Genomic DNA, 23922 nt, shown 5'->3' with positions numbered 1-23922 from the left:
GGAGAAGCCTCCCCAAAATGGGGGGAGGCCGGCAGCTTTCTCGACAGAGACTCTCTTGTCTCCAGGATCCATCTGCCCCACTGCTCCTTTTTTGTTGTTGTTGGTTTTATTTTTTTCTTCCTCGGGGTGAGGGATGGAGAAAAAGAGGGCAGCAAGCAGGGTGCAAGACAAGAGTATTTTTAAGTAGGCTGTCTGCAGCAAGGCCCTGTCCAAACTGCATCCTGCCCTGGAACTCCAGGAGTCACACTCCTGGTAAGGCTCTGCCTCCTGCATTTAACGTGCCCAGATACAGCTGTTCTGACAAGACAAGCTTATATAATCTGCTACAAAAATCTGAACACACTTTTACGTATTGAAGTATTAACAAGGGGCTCCAACGTCCTACCTTGCTCACCAAAGGTTTGGTTATCCCTCTCTCTTTCCTAAAATTTGCTAGTATCAAATTGAAAAAACCCCAAACAAACAGAAAACAAGTTCAGCATTCATCACCATGCATTGTGCTCCATACTGCAAACCTCCTTATTTTAGGAAAAACCTACTTCAAAATAAGCAAAGCAAAACAAACACTCTATTTCTGACCTCTCAAGTTTTCTTGACATACCTTAATTAGCTCCCTTAGAGTTTGGCCCAAAAGACAACTTAATGTAAAGACCTTAGAGAAAAAATGTCTTTATTATTAACCAGGTTTTTTGCACTGGATTATGTGCCTATTGGCCCAGACCGCTAAATAACATCTACACAATGTTTCTTTCATGTTTCAAGAATTGGAAATAACTGTACAAGGTTAAAGTACAAAAGTACACAAGACAGTGGACACGAAATATCCATGTATGAGTTTATCCCATCTGCTGCTTGGTTTGAAAAGTAGAACTTTAACTAAAAAATACTGTCCTCCTATAGTTCTGTCAAGTTTAATGGAAGTGGGTATAACCTGATTACAACACTAACACCAGTATCACTGATCTGATATTTACAAAAAAATTGTATTTTTCAATAAATTAAAGTCAATGCAACACCCATGCAAGCTAGAATGCTAGCTTTTTGGTGAACAAGGACCCAACATTTGAACAAGAACCTTCCATAGTCCCAAACTTTAAAACTGCCTTTTTTTTTTTTCTCAGACTGCATCCATTCCTCGCATTGAAGATGTAAACCCCAATCCCATTCCTCTTTGCGTATGAGTCTGTGATCTTGCCATTTCATACTGTGCATCTAGATTTCTGAAAACCTCTTCCTGTTGTTTCAGCGTTTTATAACTCTCTTCATCAACGGAACTACAGCCAGCTTCATCCTCACTCTAGAAACCAGAGGAAAACAAACATTAGTTGTGTAGGAAGTGGTGTTTTCATATACTACAGGTGTCCTAAACGTAAGAATTTTGCTTTGTAGTTTTCAAAAGCTAGTAAGAATTCAAGCATTTGGTTTTATTGCTGGAACATTCTAGCATAGCTTCCCTCTCACTGTCAAGAAACATTTAGAGACCTTCAACCAGTTCCTTGTTCTAACTCATTCAAATAAATGTCTCCAACTATCTATACAAAGCAATACTGTTTTATAACATTATGAATATTGGTTAGTTACCACTGTTGTTATGGATCATAACAGTTGCCTTGTTAGCCAGAAACATAATGAAATTCTGGAATTTGAATTGAATTCAGATTTAGATGCTGCTTGTGACTTTAATGAGAAATACTTAAAGTTCTTAACTACATCAGGTAGTATCAGGTTCACTAACACCTTTACTGGTTAAGGTACACTTTAAAATAAAACAAACAAAAAAATCACTATCCTACAATTAATAAGCTTAATTACACATTCAGAACTCTTTACCTTAATGCCCATGAGTTTTCTGAATTTGACGTTTTGGTCCTTGTTTCCAAAATTCAATTTTTCCCATATTTCTGCAGACTGTGATTTATCCTGTACAAGTTAAAAAAAGATATATCACCTTTTTACGTAAGTTTCCAGTAATATCACACTACAGTAGCAAGCAAAAAAGCAGTATTAAGAATAAGCCCATTGTGCAGCACTAGCACAGCTGGAAGGAAAAGGCTTCCAAGTCACATCTGACATTCCTGCAGCATCCTCACAGAAACTCTTTGCAAAGGACGTCTGCTTAACCATAGGTTTCAAAATGGAGGCATATTCTTTACTTGGGTAGATTGCACTCACTTCCATAAAGTTTGGAAACCTTGTCAGAATGCATTGCTTCAAGTGAATTATAGAAAAACCGAATTTGCTTATTCTAATTAATCAATATAAAGCACAATTCAGGAAGAACTGCCTAGCATTCAGGTTTCTTCTTCCCTCCCTTTCGTCTCCCATCAATGCCACATGAACCAGTTTCAGTTTTTCACATCTTACGAAACGGTCTGTGAAAAGCTAAGTAAGCTTGTTACAAAACAGACACATGATGATAATTAATGTAACAAACACACTTCTATACTAGCATATCGAAAGACAAAAATACAAATATTAGAGCACCATTTTTTCCATAGTATCACCAGGCAAAACCTGTACTCAAATCCAGCGACTTTCTGAAAAAGCAACTGCCACAGGAGCCTTTTTCATTTGGAGGCCTATACTTAACTAATTGCAAGAGCATTTATTTGACACAGCGTAAAAGCCTGAAGGCTTTTTGTAACTTTTGTTAGTGTTAGTAATGCATTACTCTACTCCTGAAAAGTTCCTAGCAAGGTTAGCAGACTTGTTTTTGAAGCCTGGAATTGGACAGGGTACAACCAACAAAGGAAAAATCTCTACAGTCACAGAAAGGAGTAGCCAATTACAGTTCTATACCTTAGCCATCACTTTTCAGTAAAAATAGACCACCTGATCTTTAAATATCTGATATTTAGTTTTAAGTTGTAGGTAAACTGACAGAAGGAGGTAAACTGACAGAAGTAACATTAAGATCTAACTATACCTCTTAATTTCTATGACATTAGGGGTTTTCCTAAGGCTTGTGTCACAACCATTTGCCACTGAAGGTCTAGTTATCTTAGTCCTTTCACTCCTGAAGTTTTACCTTGGGCTGCTATTAATAGGGAAACTGCCTAACAGGTATGACAGTAATTTTGCTGGAAATAACATTCATAAGCATCCTTAAACTGTGTGAGTGCAAAATGTTTCCAAACAAGTTTTATGAAAGTAAGAAAAGACAACATTACCCCTTCCTTTTTGCCTTGCCAAAGCATCTTCCGCTTTTTCTCTTGCTCAGCGAATTTCATTGGATTCACTGCTGCTGGGTTATAATAGCTAGGTACAGCTATTCCAGTCTCTGCTAGTGCTTTTGCTTGAAGTGCTGCCATTTGAGCTGCCATGGCTATTTGAGGAGTCACTTGTGTTCCCGATGCCAGAAGGGCAGCAACATTAATAACAGAACCTCCAGTGGCTGCGGCCGCTGAAGAAGAAAGGTAACTTGCTATCAGACAGTAAGTTCTGACTTCTCTTGAAAAAGAAAATAAACAACATCCCCCTCCCCCCCAGCCCCCAAATCAACAAATAAAACCCCAAACACTCCCTTTATCAGAAATAAGTTGAAAATGTCTGAATAACAAATGCATGATAAAAATACACGATATTTGTAATTAAGAAACAAGTCTCCAATGGTTTTAATAAGCCAGAACTAAAAGCGAAACTAATGTACCTCATGCTTCTAAATAACCCTGAGCTGGCAATAGCTTTCAAACTCTTGCTTAATGATGCATAAAAGAAGGGTCCAATGACCATCATGAAATCATTTACCAGCCTAACATACAACATTTCTGTTGCATACTCAGTAAGTGGTAAGAAATCCTGATCGTTTTTGTTGGGGTTTTATGCGGGTTTTTTTGTTTTGTTTGTTTGGTTTGGTTTTTTTTCCAAATGTTTCCTAGTTCTAGTTGTGGTTCTTATATATGGACCAAGTTAACAATTATACAGACAACCCGCATGTTTGTTCAACAGGACTGTAATACTCAGCACATAAGCCTACAATATCTTCCACTCACACTATTGTTTGGGAATTAATATAATATACATGGACTACCTGCAGCCATTTCCTGTTGCTTCTGTTTTTCAACCATTTCTTTCTCTCTCTGTTCTTGCAGTTTCTTTGCTCTTTCCAGTCTAGAAGTAAGTACATGAGAATAAAAATATTTAGACAAGCAAAGTCAACAGCAGCAGCTTATTTACATCACATATCATCAAAATCATAACAACTTCTGACCTTCTGGCTAATGCTTCCTGTGCATCCATAGCTGTATTTCGTCCCCGAAAAGGTGGTGGACTCGGACTCCGGCTGTGACTCCTGCTGAACCTTCGGGGCTTTTCAATTCTTTTCTTTCGCTCTCTGTAACCAAATTTAACAGAATTGCTAAAACAATGAAAGTACATATATACCTCAACATTTCATTATGTGTTTGATCACAACTCTGAAAAATTGCCTGATGATTAATTTGGACAGCTCTGAGATTATACTGTAACAGTGTAACAGTCACACTTGCCTTGTAGCAAGACAGAGCTAAAACCCAAGACTTCCAACCGCAAGATGTAACAGCATATGTAATTCTGGGTATTCATTTACCCTCTTATACTTAGTGTTTAGAACAAATAGATCTGCTCTAGAAATTTTAATTCTAAAACCTGGCAAGAAAAAAGCATCGTGTAACTTTCAGTAAAGTCAACTGCAAGAAAATTGTAAAATGGATCAAGTTGCAAGAATGTTTTAAAACCATAAAAGACCTCACAGCACTATAATCATATTAAAAATGAGCATTTTGAAGAGGCCCGATTTAAAAACTGGAATAGTACTCAGGGAAATTAGTATTTCTCTCCCTTCTGTATACTTTTCATTAAATGTGCTTTGGACAACTGTTTGAGGGAGGCTATCAAGCTAAATGGGAGAGCTGGTTTAAACACATGTGATTTGTCTCACATTTGCTCTTGAGAAGGACGGTACTGTGCAGACAACTATGAAGCATGCATTATCTGGAGCCTGACAATCTGAAAAGAATCCAGTTAAAATGTATTTTTAAGCAAAATATCAAACTACTCAGTTAATTTCTCCTTTAGTAACCTTCTCCCCACATCCTCACAAGTAGAACTTGTTCTTCTGACATATACATCTAGTCCCATCTAAGCAACAGCTGCTCAAAATACACATATAAAGTACTATTAGCAGTGTTTCTCTTTGCCAGGACCATTAATATCTACATTACAAGAGATACAGTTTATCCCTGTTTAAGCCTCTGACACTGATGTTTTAAACAAGGAAGTCACAGATACTGGAAGTGTCCAATAAAGCTTAAATTACAGGAGATATCACTCACATTTTTCCCAGATTTGCCATAAACAGTAAGTTGAGATGCACAAAGATGTTTCTGCAATTTTATACTTAAATGTTATTATCAACCATTTGAGATAATAGCTAACTTGACAACAGCCACTTTAAATGGCATTCAGATATTCTGTTTCTTCTGCTTGCAACTTGGGCAGCATCTACAAACATCATGAAACGTAGACTGAAGTTACAAAAAGTGATCCTCGTTTACATGACAAATCTGGTAGAATACAAAGGAGGCAAAACTTATCTTTTCATAGAAGATGACAAGATGCAGATTCAGGCACTGGGAAGTGACAGATCTGCATTCCTGAGATAAGATGTAATGCATGTTTCAAAGATACCTTCATTTTTCCCGTGCTGACTATTGTAGTTTGGTCTTGTCTTTGGTCTGATGCTTTATTGCACTGGTAAACATCAAGGAAATAAATATTTGAGCTTTTGTATTTAAGTATTTCCATTTGAAACAAGCAGATGGTGTCATGTTTTCCACCTAGCATTTAATCAGAGCCATGCTAAAAAAGAACTGCCAGGAGGGTCTACACGCTCACAGAACAAAAAGATTATAGTTTAAATGCTAGTGAGGACAGATCACTTGAAAACATGAGCTTGAGATTATGCAAAGAACCATCAAGAGAAGCTCAAGCTCTACTATTTACAAATGCTTCTGTCATAGCCTGTTAACTGTAACACAACAAATATTGCATTTCATGAATGAGGGAATTCATTCCACAGTTGAGTTTTAACAGGGTAGGTTTCCACATCATGTTTATCTGGTTTGTGAAGAGTTTTCATTGAGGCTTGCCCCACAATTCTCTTTCCAAAGGCTTCACCTAAGCCCACAACTTGATGAAGTGTTCTAGCTACTGTTAAAAAAGACTTATGCGTCACTTATTTTCCTTCTCTAGGATTTGCGAGGCAAAAACAGTACTGAAAAGAAATTGATTCTCGCAGTATGTCCATCACTATCCAACAAGGCATGTCTCCAGCTGATGAAATTCCTAAGCTCCCTTACTTTTTCTTCCCACATTTGCTGTTCTGTTTTAGGTAATGTGAATTACACTGCAGAAGCAGAAAACTATTCTGGGATGTGAAGTTTTCATGGAGCCATTAAACGCAGAACGTTCAAAGTGACTTTTAGAAACAGTAAATGCACATCATCTGTAATAACTGAAAATAATGGGGAACTGAAGCCTTACACATCATGCTGAAGGTGGCTTAAATACCATTAAATGCAAGTAACATGTATACCAACTGGAGACCCAGCTCTACTCAGCCCAGCTGAAAGTTTGGTATAAAGCGCGTGCCAAAATAAAATATGACACAAACCATGTAATTCAACTAGTTCTTCAGAAAGAAGTCTTCTTAACAGTTTCACAAGTGATGTTGTAGCATTACATGAGTGTGCTATATTCTAAAGTCTCCAATGATCCACTGTAACGTTGAGTAGTCATAACCAACTTCTACATGCTTTAAAAATGCAATTTAAAATACTCTAGTGAAAATACTACTAAATGAACTGGAACACCGGCAACACTTTCTTGGGAGCTCTGAAGGGACACCAGTTTGCATTCAAACTACGTGTTTTACTTTAAACAAGTAGGAGGGGAAAAACACAACTGTAGTAGTCATTAAGTCATATTTCAGCTTACTCATTCAGAAAATCCTACAGGGCATTAAGAATGCAAAGCTAACACATACAAATAGACTCAGAACTCTACACCAAAATACTGAATGACTCATCAGTATTGGAAAACATCAACTTCTATACAGTGATGAAAACCTCAACTCTAGCATATTCCAGGTGAGGCATGGATCTCAACTCTGTCAAACAGACCCAGAATAAGCCAGTATGTATCTAGCTAGAGTGTTTCAATCTGTGCTTCTAGAATTTAAGTTTAAGGAAGAAATGGAGACACCCAAGATAGGGAGGAAAAATTAACATGATAAATATTCTCCTGTTGAACTTGACAAAAAGGAGTTAGTAATCACTAACACAGAATAGTACATTCAGATCAGAAAGTCCATCTGACTCAAAATTCACCTTAACACTACACTAACCGTGCTAGTTAACAAGACAAGACAAATTTTTAAATGAACTTTGTGGAGCTGATCAGGATTAGCTTCTCATCAGTGTATCTGCTATGGCAGCCAGTGACTCCCAGTTAAACTTCCCTTTTATGATATATACACGAAGAGATAAATACTATAGTATTTTTAAAGTAGTGATTTGCCAACCACACTACTCTCGTATCAAACACATGAAAGGGTTAGTTGTATCTTATTCTTCAGTTTTTCCCACATAAGTATCATTTAAATATCCTATTTAAAATAGTAAATTCAGTTGTGGTCTAAGCCAAAGAGCTTGAACTGTGGTAACCATTCCTAGGCAAAATATTATTTACTTTCCTTCTATTTTATCAGTCAGAAGTTCTAAAATGGTGGTTTTCTAAGATACCCACAAAATAACTAGTAAAGCATTTCAAATTACTAGCAAGAATCATGCTATGAAAAGCCGAGAATCTGAGACATTTAAGCTGTCTCGGACAAATGTTTCTGTAAATGTATGCACAGTCGTCCTTAACCCACTATATCAAAACAGCTGAGAAAAAGCCAAACACATGTAGTTACACTGAACAGACATTAACTGGCAAACCCATTATTTTTCTATACATCAGCCTGTCACAGAACATTCAACCAAACACCACTACTAAGCGTATATGGAAGGTAACACTCACCTGCTTCTACTCCTAGTTCTGCTTTTACTTCTGCTTCTATGTCTGTGTCTAGATCTTGATCTAGAACGAGATCTTATACGTCGTTTTCTCTCTCTGCTGCGAGATCGGGATTTTTTCCTATCACGACTTCTACTACGATGACGTCTGAAACACATGTCCCAAATTCTTACATATATTCTCATGTTTAAATTCAGCTTCTGCTTAAGGACTTACATACAGGTTCATCACCACAGGGCAAAATGCATCAGGCAGGGTGGGGAGACTGCAAACTACACACAGAAGAGTTCATGCCTGGAACAGTTTAAGTTGTAAGACCAGGAGATGAAATGGTAAAGGAACCAAACACTACCACCAGCCACAACAGACAAGTGAGTTACACAGAGTTTATGTAAACAGTCATACTCATCAATATAGCTATTTTTAGTTGCTCATTAAAGTGTACATCTCAAAACAAATACACGGCCAAACTAATCTGATGCATGAGTCTTGAATTCAAGGCAACAATACTCTCCTCCCCATGATATTCAGAGAATCACAGAATGGTTTGGGTTAGAAGAGACCTTAAAGATCATCTAGTTCCAACCCCCCTGCCATGGGCAGGGACACCTTCCACTAGACCAGGTTGCTCAAAGCCCCATCCAGCCTGGCCTTGAGTACTCCAATACCTTAGGGAAGAGATGCCCAAATTTCAGCTTGTGAGTCACACATGCTCCCTCATTAGCTGACACTTGTTCCTTGCCATCATGTTTGCTACAGATCCCTCAGCTATGAGCCGAACTTGCTGAAAAGTTCTGCTGGCAGCAACCTCTTTTGTCCCAAGCAATTCTCCTATCACAAGTGTGCTAGGTGGCCTACTGTGCAAGGTGGCTTAGACAGCATTGTCCCTGGATAAACTCTTGATTTAGGAGGTAAAAAGCCATGACATTGCTAAGGTGTATTTTCTTTACTGTCACTGGAAACAGGGAACATTTAATACACTCTGTTTATAAATTTTCTATACTCTCTAAGCTAACTATAAACATGAGACAGATCACCTATATAAAGCCTTAGAGATATTTTGTACTTTTACTCAGAACCAATCTGAAAAAAAAAAGTAGCAGCAAATGCACTACCCAATGAAAACTGAAACGTGCAATATAAACTGATGCTTTAGAGTTAAATTAGATCAGTAATATAATTGAGCTGTACTTCAGAAGTCTACACAAATTCCAAACGTTGCTTTTGCAAATGCACTTAAAAGAGAATAATCATGTAAAACAACTTACCTTTCACGAGACCTGGATCTTGAATGACTCCTCCCTCTTGATGATTTTCTCTCTTTGCGTTTATGTCTATCTTCACCATTTTCAGATGAATTTAGGCTATCTCTTCCCTTGTCAGAAGAATGTTCTTTGTCATTGTGGTCTTCAGATTTGTGCTTCTTGGAGGACTTCTCTTTGGATTCATGTCTTCTTGCCTGTTTTAAGAAGAAGTTGGTTCTTTCAGGAAAATAGTGCAACAAAGAGAGTTAGTATGGGTATCAGAAGATAAAAAATGATAAGTTGTGATGCAACATTAGTAACCTTAGGAGTGTGACTCAATCATGAGTGATGGCTATTTTACCTAATGCCACCAACTATCCAAAGTTGCAAATGCACACTATCATTTTTCCCCCTTTTCCCTCCTCCCCACTTTCTAAAGGATTTCTAAAGCACCCATCAAGGTATCTTTACAGTGTTTCCACATTAAGAGTTCACAGCATTGTAACAAAACCAACTGCCATTCTCAGTTACTGTCTCCATTCCAAACACATAAGAAGTATCTATCTTGAAGTACCTGACAATTTATGAATATGCATATATATACACACACTCAATTTGGAGTGAATATTTAGTATTTGCCTAAGCCTACCATGTAGAAAGTTACTAAAATCCAAACATAGTTGCAGACATGTGCTATCTTGCTTTTAGCACTAAAACAATTTTCTATCCATTATTAGGTAATTAATTTTTAGAGCAAAACTCTCCTCAGTCAGTAACTTCCAACAGTTTTAAAAAGCAGTAAGTTACATGGTTGTCATCCCATTTTTAGTATTTAAAACTAACATGCATCACTCTGAGACCTCCCACAGTAGTTTTAAATTAAAGAAATGCTGCTCCACTATACTGCAATTTCTTCCTGCAGTGCCTCTTAAAAAAAGATTCCTTTTTATAGCCGCAATGCCAAAAATACTTAGCAAGGTCAGGCCTGATTTTTGCCAGTGTTTTCCTTAGAGACTAAGTCATGACATCAACACCTTTTCTTAATATATCCAGTTTATTTTGAAATCTTTCTAGCACAAAAGCATAGCCCACTTAAGTCTTAAGGTTAAATAATGTTTTGTTTCAAGTCACCATTTAAGCACGATACATTAATTTTAGACCAAAACCCAATTCTTCAGTGCGTTTTTTTGCTTATCTAAATCTGTTAACTACTCGTAAAACCTTTCCTATAATCATAACTCTCTCTCAAAAGAAACAAGTCTGGAGAAGATGCTATAATTAGCTTATACCCATTTACCCAAGCCTTTCTAACTGCTTATTAATATATATCTGTTTCTAAATATATTTGATTGTAGTCCTTCAAGTATACAATAATGCTATATATTTTTCCTCTTACAGTATTTTATTCTTAACTCCTTGAATAATCAGTTATTACATAAAAACACATCTGAAGTTTGAGATGTTAACCTGTACATAAACTTTGTTTTTATGCAAGTCGTTGTTCCAATATACATATTAAAAATAGTTATTGATATTCAGTATTTAGTCTATGAAGAGCTTAATCTTGCAAATGAATGAACACAGTAAATCTACTGTGGGACATTGTTCCTTATCTGTTCACTCTGCGAAACTTAGAAATTGCTAAATAAATTGTGTAAGATTAGATCCAACAGCATGGCAAAACACTGGACATAATTTTAAGCGAGGACTGTTTTTTTTTTTAAACATTAAAAAGAGATTTTAATTTTTTTTTTAAATCACGTCTTCCAGGCACACACTTAGTAATAAACCACCATTATATCCCATAACGGATTTAAGATATTTTTAAGGGAAATATGAGTTTGAATGACTAATAGTTACCTTATCATGAAGTAGGCTTATAATTTTGCTATCTGAGTCTGCAGCGTCTTCAGTTCAGTCTCTTCGCGCATTAGCACGCTGAGTATGATTTATTATAGAAATGTTATCATGTGAGCTAAACAATATATTCAATTTCACAAAAACTCTCCTAGATTATTTTTCTTTTCCTTTTTTTTTTTTTTCCTCCTTTTTTAAACAGAGCTTCCATTGGAAAGGGGGAAGGAGAAGTTACTGACCCGGGTTAAAAGTTGAAAAGTCCCTCATCTGACCCAGCCTGCTATTGCCCCACACAGCTTAAACTTCTTTGTGACTATTTCAATGCTCCTGGTTTGCTCGTTTCATCTCCTCTCTGGTGTGTAAGCCAGTTATTTTCAAGGTATTACTGATGCTGTCTCTTCTCACTCCCCTATATATACACACAGGTATTTATTTATTTATTTTTTAAAAGAGACAGCCCTCTGAAATTTTTGCTCCTATTGTCATGTTTCCAGTTGACTCAGCTTGTTTGTCAAGCTATGACAGTCTTTACAATTAAAGGATGCAATAAACAGAGCTTGGTCAGGTGGGGAATTATTTTTAATATACTTAAGTAGGTGGGCATGTATCACAGAGTCCTGAACATTGGCCAGGAATAAAGCCACCGAAGGCTTTTGGTTAATGGAAGCTCTGTGAAAGTCATCAAGAACACCATTCTACTTCTCCACATGAATTTTTTTCTTTTGGCTGTTTCAAAAAACAAAAAACAAAAAACAAAAAAAAACATTAAGTTACTAGTTTCTGAAAGCATTTTTCTATAAAACTATTACCTTGTCAACATGATGGCTGCAATCATGCTTCACTATGAAAGGATCTCCATATCCATTTTTAAGCTTAAAGTTTCCAATTTCTTGTACTTACCATAAAGTCATTTATATATGTTTACACATATGTGCATTACTACAAGATACTTTTAAAGATGTATTGTACAATTACCTAAACGCTACAAAGTGTTAATTACCTCTTTGCTTCTGCTCCGGCTTCTGTGTTTTCTTCCTTCAGTATCTGGAGAAGAAAGCATTGTTATTTACCAACCTACAGAGGAGACCATCTGGCTATAATCTTTCTAGTTCCTTTCAGTTATTCCACCCCCAAAAGTCAAGAATAGAGATTTAGAAAACAAACAGCACTATTTGAATATCTACTGCAGAAAGCAAACTCTAGCTGTTGCTCCCAGTTCCTTGCTTTTATTTATGCTCTGACAATGAAAAACTAGCCCATGTCTTACTCCAGTCACATTCTTCAGCCAGGTAACCTTGTTTTTGTTACAACCATGCAAAAGTATCCCAGTCTAAGCATATGTAATCAAAACGAAGACAAAGTAGTATGGTCTTCTGTTTGGTGTTGTCCCCTGTCCACCCCCATCCATCATCTTGTGAACGAACATTCACAAGACCTTTTTCCTTAGCACTTCTATCATTAAAATGGAAAAGTTTCAATAGAACACACTTAAGATACAAAATCAAAATTAGTATCTTCATTTTTTCCCAATTCTAACAAGTTACTAGAGCTAAGTCTGTTCATTTTTTCCAAAAGGGCTTTAAAGAGATTTCAGTTCTACAAGCACAGATCAGAACATTACTAAGCAACTTTGCTTTTATGAAGACCATACCTGACTTCCGTCTTCTTTCCCTTGACCGTGAGCGTGATCTTGAATAATGATGCTTTGATGTTCTGGGAGAACTAGAGGCATCTGATTGTTCCTTTTTCTTTTCTCTTTCTGGAGAGGACTTTTCTGGGGCTACTCCATCTCGTTCTGTATCACTACCCTACATGTGAGGACAGAAAGTTTAAAACCCAAAAACTTAGGACTGAAAAACAAGAAAAACTATTTACTTAGTTCTTCCTCTGAAGACACACTTAGAACGATTTTCTGTAAAGACAATCTCTTGAGTAGCCACCCCATTATTAGTTAAGCAATAGCTTGATAGACTTGCAGTGAACTGTGTAACTGCATGCAGATTGATTTTTCAAAACTTTATTAAAAGACAACTAATACATAGTAACATTTTGCTCTCCCACTACATTAGACTGCACTTTACTTTTTCCACACGCTTTTGAGAATATCAGTAAGCCTAAACTCTGATCCACAGTTTTTGCTAAATGGTGCTGTTTGTAGGTCAATTACCTTTTAACATTTACATGACTAAGATTACTTAAGGTCAATGTTGTCCCAACAGATCTAAGTCACCTCACAAGTTAGGGCATTACTGAGGCACAGCACAAAACCCCCACAGTATTCTGAAGTACAGAATGAACTTTGAAGAGAAATGAAATGAGGTATATTGTATTAGTGTTAGCTAACTTTGGAATAAGAAAAACTTCAAACAGTATCTCTATGCAAAAATGTGTATTTGCATGAAAGTACATATAGGTCACATTCACCTGTCCCAGCAATTTCTGTATCACATTTTTCTTAGATGACAAAAACCAAGATGTTCCCTCCATTCCTTTTAAACCTTGATCTAGGAGGACTAAACCCAGAAACTTACCGTGTGTAGAGCAGTCAAGACTGCTTTGTGATTCAAAGCTGGGAGAAGTAAATGTGTATAACCAGTGTACAATGCAATGAAAGGAACAGAATGGAAAAAGTACACACTGAGAAGGTGAATGTGCTTTCATTAGTACCTTTATAGATTCATTAGTCTCTCTTGTTCTGATCATATAAATGGCAGTTATAATCAAACCTTCTGAACATTGTGTGGCTGCAGAAGATTTCACTAAGGAGATAATTTGGCCCAGAAATGCTGTTCATTGAGATATTTTAGTGTAGCAGATGACTCTAACTTGCATGGTTTTCTACCAGCTGCAGTTTTATTTGCAAACTGAACAAGAAATGTGAAAAGCTCTCAAATGCTGATTTATATTCACTACTTTGAAAACAAAGCTGCTAGTTTTTCTTAAACCACAACAGATATTACAGATTGTCATTAATATATTGTGTATTAATGGTAGACTTTCTTCATAACATGCTACAGGTAAATCTTTGGATTTCTATTTCAACTACTAGCGTTTAGTCTGCACAATTCTTTATTAATTTGCATCTGTACAAAGATATATCTACAGTAAAATCCCTTTAAGAGAGATAAAGCAGCTGTTCACTTCTCCATTCACATGGTATACCGATATCTAGTTCAAAACACACCAGCATATGGACAACAGCGCTGACAGCTTAAGATTGCGTCTGCGGCGTAGCTTTAACTATCGTCTCAGTGACACTGAATACTATTGATACACCACCCACCACCCTGAAAACTTCAGAACATTAGATAGAGTAGGAACTGACTCCTCTATTTGTGATCTTAGCCGCCACAATCCTTAGCATTCCACATCTACCCATCATCTGCTTATCTACACTCCCCCCCCCCCACTTCTACTCAGTCCCTCACTTCTCTAAGGTTTCCAAAAGACTCAGCTAGCAGAAGTTTCAAAGGAACTTCAAGACTTCTATAAATTTACATTTCCAAGGAACTTGTGAAGGATAAGGAGAACACCAGCTAACAATCTAAGTTAACTGGGTTTTTAAACATAGAACCCAATTGAAATTGAGCCCACTGCCACATTTTCCAAGGCTACCAGCCTCATTACTTATACACAATGCTGCTCATCAATGCCCTTGTGCACTGCACCTTAGAGAAATCTCTCAGCTCTACAAAAACTACAGCAAAAAAAGGCTGACAGACTCCAATGAGACTATTCTCAGTTCTTAAAGTACATGTGGGATTGGCCACAGGCTGTTTCATTGAACAAGCCCCTCACCTACTGCTTCAGAGGAACCTCAAAAAGAGTGCCTATAATCTAGGTGCAAAACTACAAGTCCATAATTCTTCAAGTCCTCTTACAGAAAAAAAACCCTACTCTTAACAGGTTAAATTATATAAAACGAAAATACATCATTAAAGAAAAAAAAAAAATTCATTTGCTCCGGAAGTTTACAGTCCTCTTGTTCTGTTTCACCACTGGTCAAACTTTCAAGACAAAAACTTAAAATACTAGATTAAACACCACAAAGTACTTAGGTCAACTTTGAAAAGTTTTATCACTTTAGAGTCTGGTTCGTTTGGGTTTGTTTTTTTTGCACTCGAGACTTTAATAACTTTTGAAAAAAAATTAACCGCATTGGGTTTGATAACTATTCTTATTGGTTCTTCAACTCAATTATGGAACAAACACCTTTATATGTTACCAAGCCACACAAATTCTAACAAAAAATAAAGCTACACTCTTAGGCCGTGTATGAACATAAAGGACAGTGATGACTACAGCACAGGCGTTTCCTATCCATAGTAACCATAAAAACAGGAGGATGAGGGCAAATAATTAATCACTGAGTGCAATAAGATGCTGAAAATAGCAAGCCTGTAATCAAACACAAAGAAAAATAATAGGATAGGGAAAGCTACATGAACGAACCGGCCCAACCGCCAAATCAATCCCCTCTTCCTCCCGTCCCAGGGAACCTGCGCCCCACAGTCCCTCTGAGAAATGCCTGTTCCTATAGCCACAACACTTCTCTCCCCGGCCAGGAAATGATAGGGCCTCAGTCACAAGGCCTCATCGCTCCTCTCCAAGCCCAGAGAAATGAAACAGAAACTTCTGGAAACGGGGAGAGAAGTAATGGGTGAAAAGCGGCCACCCCCTGCCCGAGGCCCATCATGGCGCCGGCAAGCGAAGGAGCGGCGGGCGCCATTTTGTCTCTCCGCGCACACGGCTTCCCGACCCAGCCCTCCCCATCTCACACGCTCTTCCCTCCCGCCCCGCGGCAGCCCCCTTCCCAATTCGGCTTCCTCCAAATATCCCGGCAGCGAACACCGCTTACCGCCATGACCGAACTCCGGGACGTCGCTCCCCTTCAACGACTCCTCACAAGGAGCTCAACCTCCCTCAACAGCCACGGCCGTAGCGCTCGCGAACCGAGGCGAGGCGACACGCCCCGCCCTCCCTCTCCCTTCAGGCGCCCGGATGTAACCATGGGGCGGGGGAAGGCGGCAGGGAGCGAGGGAACCGCGGTGCATCCTGGGGGCGGAGAAGGATTAGGGGGTGTCGTAGCAACGGTGCGGTTCGCGTTCGGAGGAAGTTTGGCCCACGCTGCGACTCGTAGCGTTAGCCAGGGCTCCCGCCAATTTGAAAGCCTGAAGCGGCTGAGGAAGTGCGGTAATGGTTTGTCAGGGGCCCGCGGGGCTGCGGTGAGGAGATGGGAGGACGGCTCGCGGTCCTTGCGGGCAGGGTTGTCCGCTGCGTGGCGGGGAGGGCTCTGTGGCACTGTGTTTCCTTCAGTCTGGGGAGCGAAACCTGTCCTCGCCCAGCTGCGTTCGGTCAGGCCCGCTGGGGACATCAGCTGGGAGCCTCATTGCTCCTGCGACTTAACCTTGTCTTTTCTAAACACGCGATTTGCCTTCGGGAGGCTTACTGTACTACCCTTCCTCCTAGACGCAGAATCACGATAGAATAATAAAATCAATAATTTGTGCGTGGTCATGTAACTTTTTTAAAGCTCTCTGCCTTACAGCATGTTCCTTAAATGTTTATCATAGGTAAACATGTGGAATGATATTGAACTTCTTGTGAATGATGACACGGGGAGTGAGCAGCTCCCTGTAGGTTTAGGACATGAATGTGGAACTGCATTGTACCAAGTGGATACGCTACTTCAAATCACATCTTCAGAAAAGGTAGAATTCATCAAAGCTGTGTTTTTCTTTTTCTTACTAATTACCAGAGCTTCTTTATCATATGTTCTAAAGTGTCTCAGTTATTATATATAACAACCTTTTTCTTCCTAGGTCTCTGTTAATCCACAGTTGTATGCATGCAACTCAAGGGATGGCAGTATTATTGTTGTTGACAGATCGGTGGCACTACTTGACAGTACTGGGCAGTCTCTTCAGATGCACATTCAGTTTGGTAAGTTCATTCCTTTGGAATCCCACTGGAAGTTAAAACTGACTTTTAAAATATATATGTTAGGTTTGTACAGGAAAATATAGCAAGTATCTTGCATATCTAACTAGCCTATAAAAGGAAGTATTATAATAAATACCTAAGTAATAAAAAGTGATTGCTGATTCTTTATGCAATTAACTAAGTATTTCTGTACAGTTTAATTAGAATGCTTGCTAACTTTTCACTGGGATGGGAATAATGGATACCAAAATCGCTCCCTGTATGCCCTTTCCTCTACTTTTGAATAATCAAAAGAAATAATTTTGAAGAAATCTGGGACACTGTATTGTCCAATTCCTTTGTTTTAAATATGAATGCCTAGTAATAAAAAGCAAGTCTTAATATTTGACATTTTGCCTTGGAACTTTTCAGATACTAATGTGGATGTAGTTGGTATGTGTCCAGAAAAACAATTTCTTGTGGTCGGTGAGAGAAGTGGCAATTTCCATCTTATTCACATACCAACAAAACAAACCTTGCTAACCAAGGTACAGTAATTTCTCTATTCTAATTTTGCTGAAAACCTTTTGCTCTCAGAATTTCTTGAGTTGTTTTCTTTCTTTCAAATATCAAAATAGAAACATTCTTGTGTTTTGAACACATCTTCTAGTTTGAACAAACAAACAGATTAAAGGGACGCTTTTGTTCCCATAAGTAACGAAGCAGCAAAATATATTTAGGAATGGCATGTACACATAAGAACCAGTTCTTCATGAAAGAAAAAAAATTAAAGTTTGAATCGATGATCAGTATTTCTTTTTTTTTTTCCAAATAAAATACAAAATAATAGTCTAATTCTGTTTTAGATTTTGTTTGAAAAATCTTCAAGTGAAAAGACTTACTTAAATCTCTTTATTGAAAAAGATAATGCAGATGCAGGTAAGAACTTGATGTTATTTTTTTTCCTTGTCTCAATTTTTGTGATTTTGTTCCCCTTTACTATCACTCAGGGAAAGAGACTACAAAATAAATAATCAGATACAGCTTTACTTTGCATTGTACACATTAAATGCACTTTTCTTAATGCTTTCCTGTGAAGATATTTAGCTCATTAATTACTTTTACAAATGTCATAGAAAACAACAAACATTCAGAACTCAGTACCTCTTTCAAGACTGTGCTAAACATATGAAAATGCTCAAAAAGGAAGGATTCCTTCTCTCTCCTTCTTCTATCAGACTTCAGTTTTTAGTAGTTCTTGTTCTTCCATAAGCTCCCAGTCTTGTTCTGTCACAATGTATTTAAATGTAGTTTTGCCATGAAAACAGAATTTGCAGTCCGATGGATGCATATAAAAATCATAATTGCAAACAAAACTCTAAGATGTACAAACTTACTCTACTCCTTGTTGAAGGTGACAAATTTTTTGTTTAAAAATAGTCTAATATATTGGTCAGATTTTTTTTTTGTCAGTTATTTCACTGTCCTGTTCATAAGCAAGTAGTCTTTTGATGGTTATTGAATACTTAAGTTTGAAATATTTGTATTGGATTTTTTTTTAGGTGTTTATCATATGTTCATTCTCACAAGCAATGGATTCTTCTGCATTATGTGTCTCCCACTTGCTAAAACGCAGGAAGGTAGGATGATCTACAAACCACTGAGGATTTCCATTTGAACAGGAAAAGCTGTATTAAAAAAGTTTTTCCTTGCATCTTACTAATGGGAATAAGATATTGAGTTGGGATTTTCTGTATAATCTTAGTTTGTTTTTCAAGGGAAACCGATATACAACTAGTTCCGTAATAAAATTATTTTTTATTCTTCCAATAATTCCTCTATCTTATGTTTCTCTGAGTCACTGCTTTAGAGAAAGTACTGAATACTATGGAAGCAGGATTTTAAGCTATAATCAGTCTTAACTGTACTGAAGAATATTGGGAATAATTTAAATTTTTAATGCTGTATAAGTATAGTTATTAGTTTTCTGTAACTCAATACTGTGATCAATAGAAATAGACCCTGTTAAAGATCCTGGCTAAAGTGTTTTTCGGCATAGTCACGTTAGGATTAAACTATCCTAGATGATGTTTAGTGACTTTTTTCAATGTTGAAAAAGTTTATTTAACACTGATTTTATTATTATTATTTTTTTAATCTAGCAATTGACAAGATGGATATGATTACGGCAAAGAAAGTAAGAAATACCTGCTAACTTGTAACATATGTGTTAAGTGCAAACCTTATAACAAAACTTTGCTCTGTACATTTCATTGACTACTTACCAGGTTATTATTACAACTCATAATTGTGATTATTACTCTTTCTGTACATGGAGAAGCGAGCAGTTCAAGATTTTATGCACTGATTGTATAAACAACTTTTTTTCTTCCTCTTTTGTTTGCTTTCCCTTCATCTTCCACACCACAAGTTACAAGGACAGATAAAGACAGCTTTCATTTCCACAGAAGAGTATCACAGCCTCGGCTGTCAGAATTTTGTGATAAGTAACTCAGTGAACAAAATCCATTTGATAATTGGGGTAAGTACTAGGAATGTGTTCATAACGATTATTATGTGATCAGAGATGGTGTTTTTTGATCTGCAACAAAATTTATCTCTAGCTGGTTAAAAAGAAGGTAATAAACTTTTTGCACTAAGACTTTTTGTCTTTCATTTCCTTCACTGTAAATTTAAAGGTTATCAGTTGTGCAGTCTGTCCGTAGCTTTTGTTGTAAGGAAATAACTGTTGTGATTTCAGAACTTGCTCTGTTATGATGCATGGGGGAAAAATATTTTCACCCTGGTTGCATGACCTTAGTAAATCACTGTGGTTCCTAGCCTGTACAGGCTAGTCTATTTATAGTCCTATCCTTGAGCTCAGAGACAAAGCCGAAGTTGGCAAGAGTCTTCCAATCAGGTTCACATTCAGCAGAAGCTTGCCAAAGTAACAATTAAGGTCCCAATTCAACAAAGCATGAATTAAGTACAGGAACTAATAAAAAAAAATATATAGACATATTTTGAAATGTTATTTTGGACTAGAAACAAGTTTTCTGAGTTCACTGACTGAAGCCTGTTGAATTCAATGCAATTTTTCTCAGTAGGTTCAGTATACGTTTCATTCAGGTTCTATGTTCTATGAGAATGGAAAGTGGATGTTTTGTAATATGGCATGTTTTTAGAAGAGCCAAAAATGTTTAGGGAAGGTGACTGTAACAGTTACTGTAGTAAAGGCCAGTCTTGAAATGAGAAAGAAAAAAGGCTAAATTAAAAAAAAAAAAAAAAAGTTTTTCTGAATATCAGCATTCACTGGGAATAAAGTTTGTTTTGCAGCTTTGCAAGTGTGTTTATAAGTTAAAGATCAGCTGAAGAAGCACATCTGTCAATGGCCAGATTTCTAATGTATAACCCCATTTTACTTTGCCTTTACTAATAGGGTAAAGGCGATTATGTACTCTCCAAATGGGAGGTAGACACTACCAATAACCTGGTGTCTGTTCGAAGTTTTGCTGATTCAAGTCTGATCAAAGGTAAAGAGGAGGGTTTTTTTCTTTTTACAGACAAGTGTAGAATTCATATTTAATTGCAGAAAATACTAAGACGTTTTCAGTTATTTCATTGTTTTTGGTAAATACACATATACCAAATGGAACACTTCTTGTAAAGGTAAAGCCAAAATGTATGCTTCAAAGTTGTTGAGTTTAACTTAGATACGCAAATCACAATTCTGTTTAAGCTGAACTTTTCACAGTCCTAGGAAGTTCCATGATTTTAAACACCTGTAGGTTTCCAATGCTTGGTTGCACATTTTAATAAGTTTTTGCTTCAAATACATTTCTCAAGAAAAATAATAGATTTATGTGACTATGGATATTTTTTTAGATGCAGCGAAACTTCAAGTTTTTGACAATCTGCTGTTTGTTTTAGATACAGAGGTATGTGTAATGATTTGGTTTAGTCTTCATTTTACAATGTTCTTGAACCAGCTTATAAAAATATTTTTTACAGCAATAGCTTTAAAAAATGTTTCTGTAAAATAAATATGGTTATATTTACAGAGGATCTTGATCTTGCTGTGGATTTTTTGTTCTACTCCTAGTCATTATTTAGGCTATGGAATGTGTTAAAATTCTGCTCAAAAAAGACAAAAAATGTCTTCTACGAAGAAAATATGAAATCCATATCTGATTTATTATTTTTTTTTTTTAAATCTAGAATGTTTTAAGCATGTGGGATGTTTATTCTCTTACTCTAATTTGGGATTGGCCTTTAATACATATTGAAGAATTTCTTCTAAGTACAGAGTCAGATTCTTCTCCAGTCATACGGTAAGTAAAGAGTTATAGCACCAGTTCTGAAAAGTGAAATGTTCTCTATCATTACAAGAAATATGCCACAAACACTTGATTTTCTGTGGTAGTGAATTTTAGAACCTTTGTTGAAATCTTTCTAGTCAGTAGGACAAAATAATTGGACTGTAGGTATCCCTAGCTCTGTATTGTAGAAAAGAAAACCTTGGTGCTTTCTGCTTTCTCTTGGTTTATCTGTTGTTACTGCTAAGGAATCTTGCATGTAACCTGTATCATTTAGGAAATGCTGGTCTAAAATAAGGTGTATAATATGGCTTACCAGTCTGATGTTATAAAAGATCTAGTCTGGCTTTCGGATAGGTAAATAGTAAGATCTTAATTCTGCAGATGGAGAAGCCAAAATCTGGAGATGCATGTATTGGTTAAAATGCAAAAGAATTAATGGCAATTAAGATTAGAAGGCAAGACTCTTGGCTCTTTCCATTGCTCTGTGCCAGTTTAAAAAAATAAGAATCAGATCCATTTGAAAAGCTTAAAAACATCAGAAGTTAAATGTATGTCCTCTACATGCTAAAACACTTGTTATTTTTGGGTGCACTGTAGGGTTTTAAAATGTACCAGTTTCCATGGAAACTCAGTTTTTCCATGGAAAAGTTTCTGAAACTCAGAAGCAAGAATATTTTACAGTTCTAACATACAATTTATACAGTATATTTTGCTTCCTTGTTTCTCTTTCTTGTTCTGTAGGCAAGGGCTTGCCAATGTTAAACTGATAGTCATGACAATACCGGATAACAAACAGGTATAATCATTTTATCTGTGTTCTGTTCCTCAATTGTTATGTAGTCACTCACAGAAAAAGGGGGGAAAAAAAAAAGGAGATGGCTAAATTTTTGGAGCAGACAGAAGTCTCAGGAGCTCAAAGCCAAAACTAAAATGTGACCATCTATATATTAGGATATAGCGAGTGAGGGACTACTGCAATGTCTTACGGTGGTGACCAGGGCAAGCTGCCCTGCTGCTTGGGTTTTTTATGGATTGTTTGGGGTTTGTTTGTTTGCCTTTTTTTTAATAATCAGCAGATAGTGGACAGCAGCAAAATTTACAAATGTCTTGCATATCTTCACAGATTTCTTTAGACGAGTATCTGCTCCATGTACAGTCAGTGGAGTTAACTGAAATGGAATGCCAGGATGAACATTATACAATTTTTTTAAATGAAACCCGTCTACATACAGAGGCAACATCTAAAGCTTCATTAAACTTTCTCAAATTGTAGAGATCTGCTTTTTCATAAAAACTTATGAAAATAGTGTCTTTCATCTAACTGCATAGGAATCCAGAAATGATTCTGCAAACATCATTCTGTCACCAGTGTATGAGGAGAAAAAATTTCTGACTTGCTTGTTTTCCCCTTTTTTATAGATGAGAAGTCTAATGGTTTTTGCATTGCCCACTATGCAACCGCTCTATTCTTTGGAAGTATCTATTGTTTCTTCACTTGTTCAAAGCGAGATTGGCACAGTATGTTTAGATTTTTGTTGTTGTTGTTTGAAGAAATACAGTTGTCTTAATGGGTATAATTATTAAAGAGGGTACTGTGTTATTCTTCTTAGATTAGAAGTGATTTGTGCTAGAAACTGTGCAGGAACTGTACAAAGAAAGATTAAATTATGTTCCCAAAGGAGGGAGAAAAAGATACAATATATAGCAGACTGAACAGTTTAATTCCAGGCCCAGGTCTATTGCAATGTTTTATGCTACTGCCAGTTGGTTTTGCTGCTGTTACAGCTAAAAGCTGTAGGAATTTTTAAGTTCTCTTAGCACAGAAAAAGGCTCTGGATTTATTTGGGATTTATTTAAGTTTAGATGAGAGAATTACTTCTACTGTTTAAACTGCTTCCTTATAAAGACTTTAATAAAAGGTCAAAAAGAGAGTGAGAGCTTTATGAATTAGGAGTGTTGTAAAGACTGGTGAAGTGGAGTGGGTGTGTGAGAGGATACCAAGTCAGAAATCTAAGCGGTAGCTCTTCATTGGAATTGTGAAAGTGAATGTAGTAAGCTCTGGATCTGATATGCAATAAAATGCAAAGCTGATGAAATTGCTTGCCTTGTATGAAGCACTTGGCAGAAAAGATCATATATGCAGCTACACAGTGGAGAAAATAATGACTAATATATCCCTTTTCTTTGATCTGAGATGATAAAGTCAAGGTGGGAAATGCCAAGGCATATATTGCCTGTGTGGAATGTAGCACAGAGATCAGATTCTAAAAGATGTGAAGCAGTGTGACCTGCTTATGACAAAATGAGAGTGTAGTTTTGAGGACATGATTCACTCATGTGGAGGGTGTACTGATGGTAATTCAACTGGCATAGCAGAGTGGTTTCAGTTTGTTCAGTTAAGGCTCTCAGAAATTTTAGGCTGTGGAAACTATCCATGAAATAACATGGTAAGCATTTAAAAAAACCCAAACTTATCTGAGAGAAAAGCAGTAGTTTGTTTCTAGATGAAGAAACACTTAATG

At 36.9% G+C, this 23922-nt stretch overlaps 2 protein-coding genes across 12 annotated transcripts in view; one reads left to right on the top strand and one right to left on the bottom strand.

The window, feature by feature from the left end:
• Positions 1-653: 653 nt before the first annotated feature.
• On the bottom strand, positions 654-16152 carry RSRC2 (arginine and serine rich coiled-coil 2). Of its 3 annotated transcripts, none has more exons than XM_052796999.1 (10): positions 16018-16152; positions 12811-12967; positions 12160-12203; positions 9327-9539; positions 8062-8205; positions 4211-4333; positions 4031-4110; positions 3171-3403; positions 1831-1920; positions 654-1297 (listed from the first exon to the last, which is right to left on the bottom strand). In XM_052796999.1, exons 2-10 carry the CDS (start codon positions 12889-12891, stop codon positions 1118-1120), a joined length of 1188 nt encoding a protein of 395 aa, XP_052652959.1. In that variant the 5' UTR covers positions 12892-12967; positions 16018-16152; the 3' UTR covers positions 654-1117. The 3 variants fall into 3 exon arrangements, with proteins under 3 accessions (XP_052652959.1, XP_052652957.1, XP_052652960.1); XM_052796997.1 differs by having other exon boundaries at positions 9327-9517; XM_052797000.1 differs by lacking the exon at positions 16018-16152 and adding an exon at positions 11163-11240 and having other exon boundaries at positions 12811-12968.
• Positions 16022-23922, top strand: part of KNTC1 (kinetochore associated 1) — a 42056-nt gene continuing 34155 nt past the window's right edge. For 5 of the 9 annotated variants that reach the window (XR_008236661.1, XM_052796985.1, XM_052796986.1 and 2 more), the window contains exons 1-13: positions 16022-16384; positions 16733-16870; positions 16982-17102; positions 17514-17629; positions 17948-18020; positions 18644-18721; positions 19244-19278; positions 19513-19623; positions 20521-20614; positions 20967-21019; positions 21300-21412; positions 22142-22196; positions 22820-22918. Coding sequence is in view for 8 of the 9 variants with exons in the window: in XM_052796985.1 (XP_052652945.1) it covers positions 16022-16384; positions 16733-16870; positions 16982-17102; positions 17514-17629; positions 17948-18020; positions 18644-18721; positions 19244-19278; positions 19513-19623; positions 20521-20614; positions 20967-21019; positions 21300-21412; positions 22142-22196; positions 22820-22918 (1449 nt within the window). In the remaining variant the exon portion in view is untranslated. Of the gene's footprint in view, positions 16385-16732; positions 16871-16981; positions 17103-17513; positions 17630-17947; positions 18021-18643; positions 18722-19243; positions 19279-19512; positions 19624-20520; positions 20615-20966; positions 21020-21299; positions 21413-22141; positions 22197-22819; positions 22919-23922 lie in introns of those variants that run through there. The other 4 variants (XM_052796988.1, XM_052796987.1, XM_052796990.1 and 1 more) reach the window with 4 other exon arrangements.

This window comes from Harpia harpyja, chromosome 9, assembly GCF_026419915.1.
Source record: "Harpia harpyja isolate bHarHar1 chromosome 9, bHarHar1 primary haplotype, whole genome shotgun sequence".
NCBI classification, from domain to species: Eukaryota; Metazoa; Chordata; class Aves; order Accipitriformes; family Accipitridae; genus Harpia; species Harpia harpyja.
The sequence above is the reverse complement of the archived record's forward strand: the minus strand, read 5'-3'. Positions and strand labels throughout refer to the sequence as shown.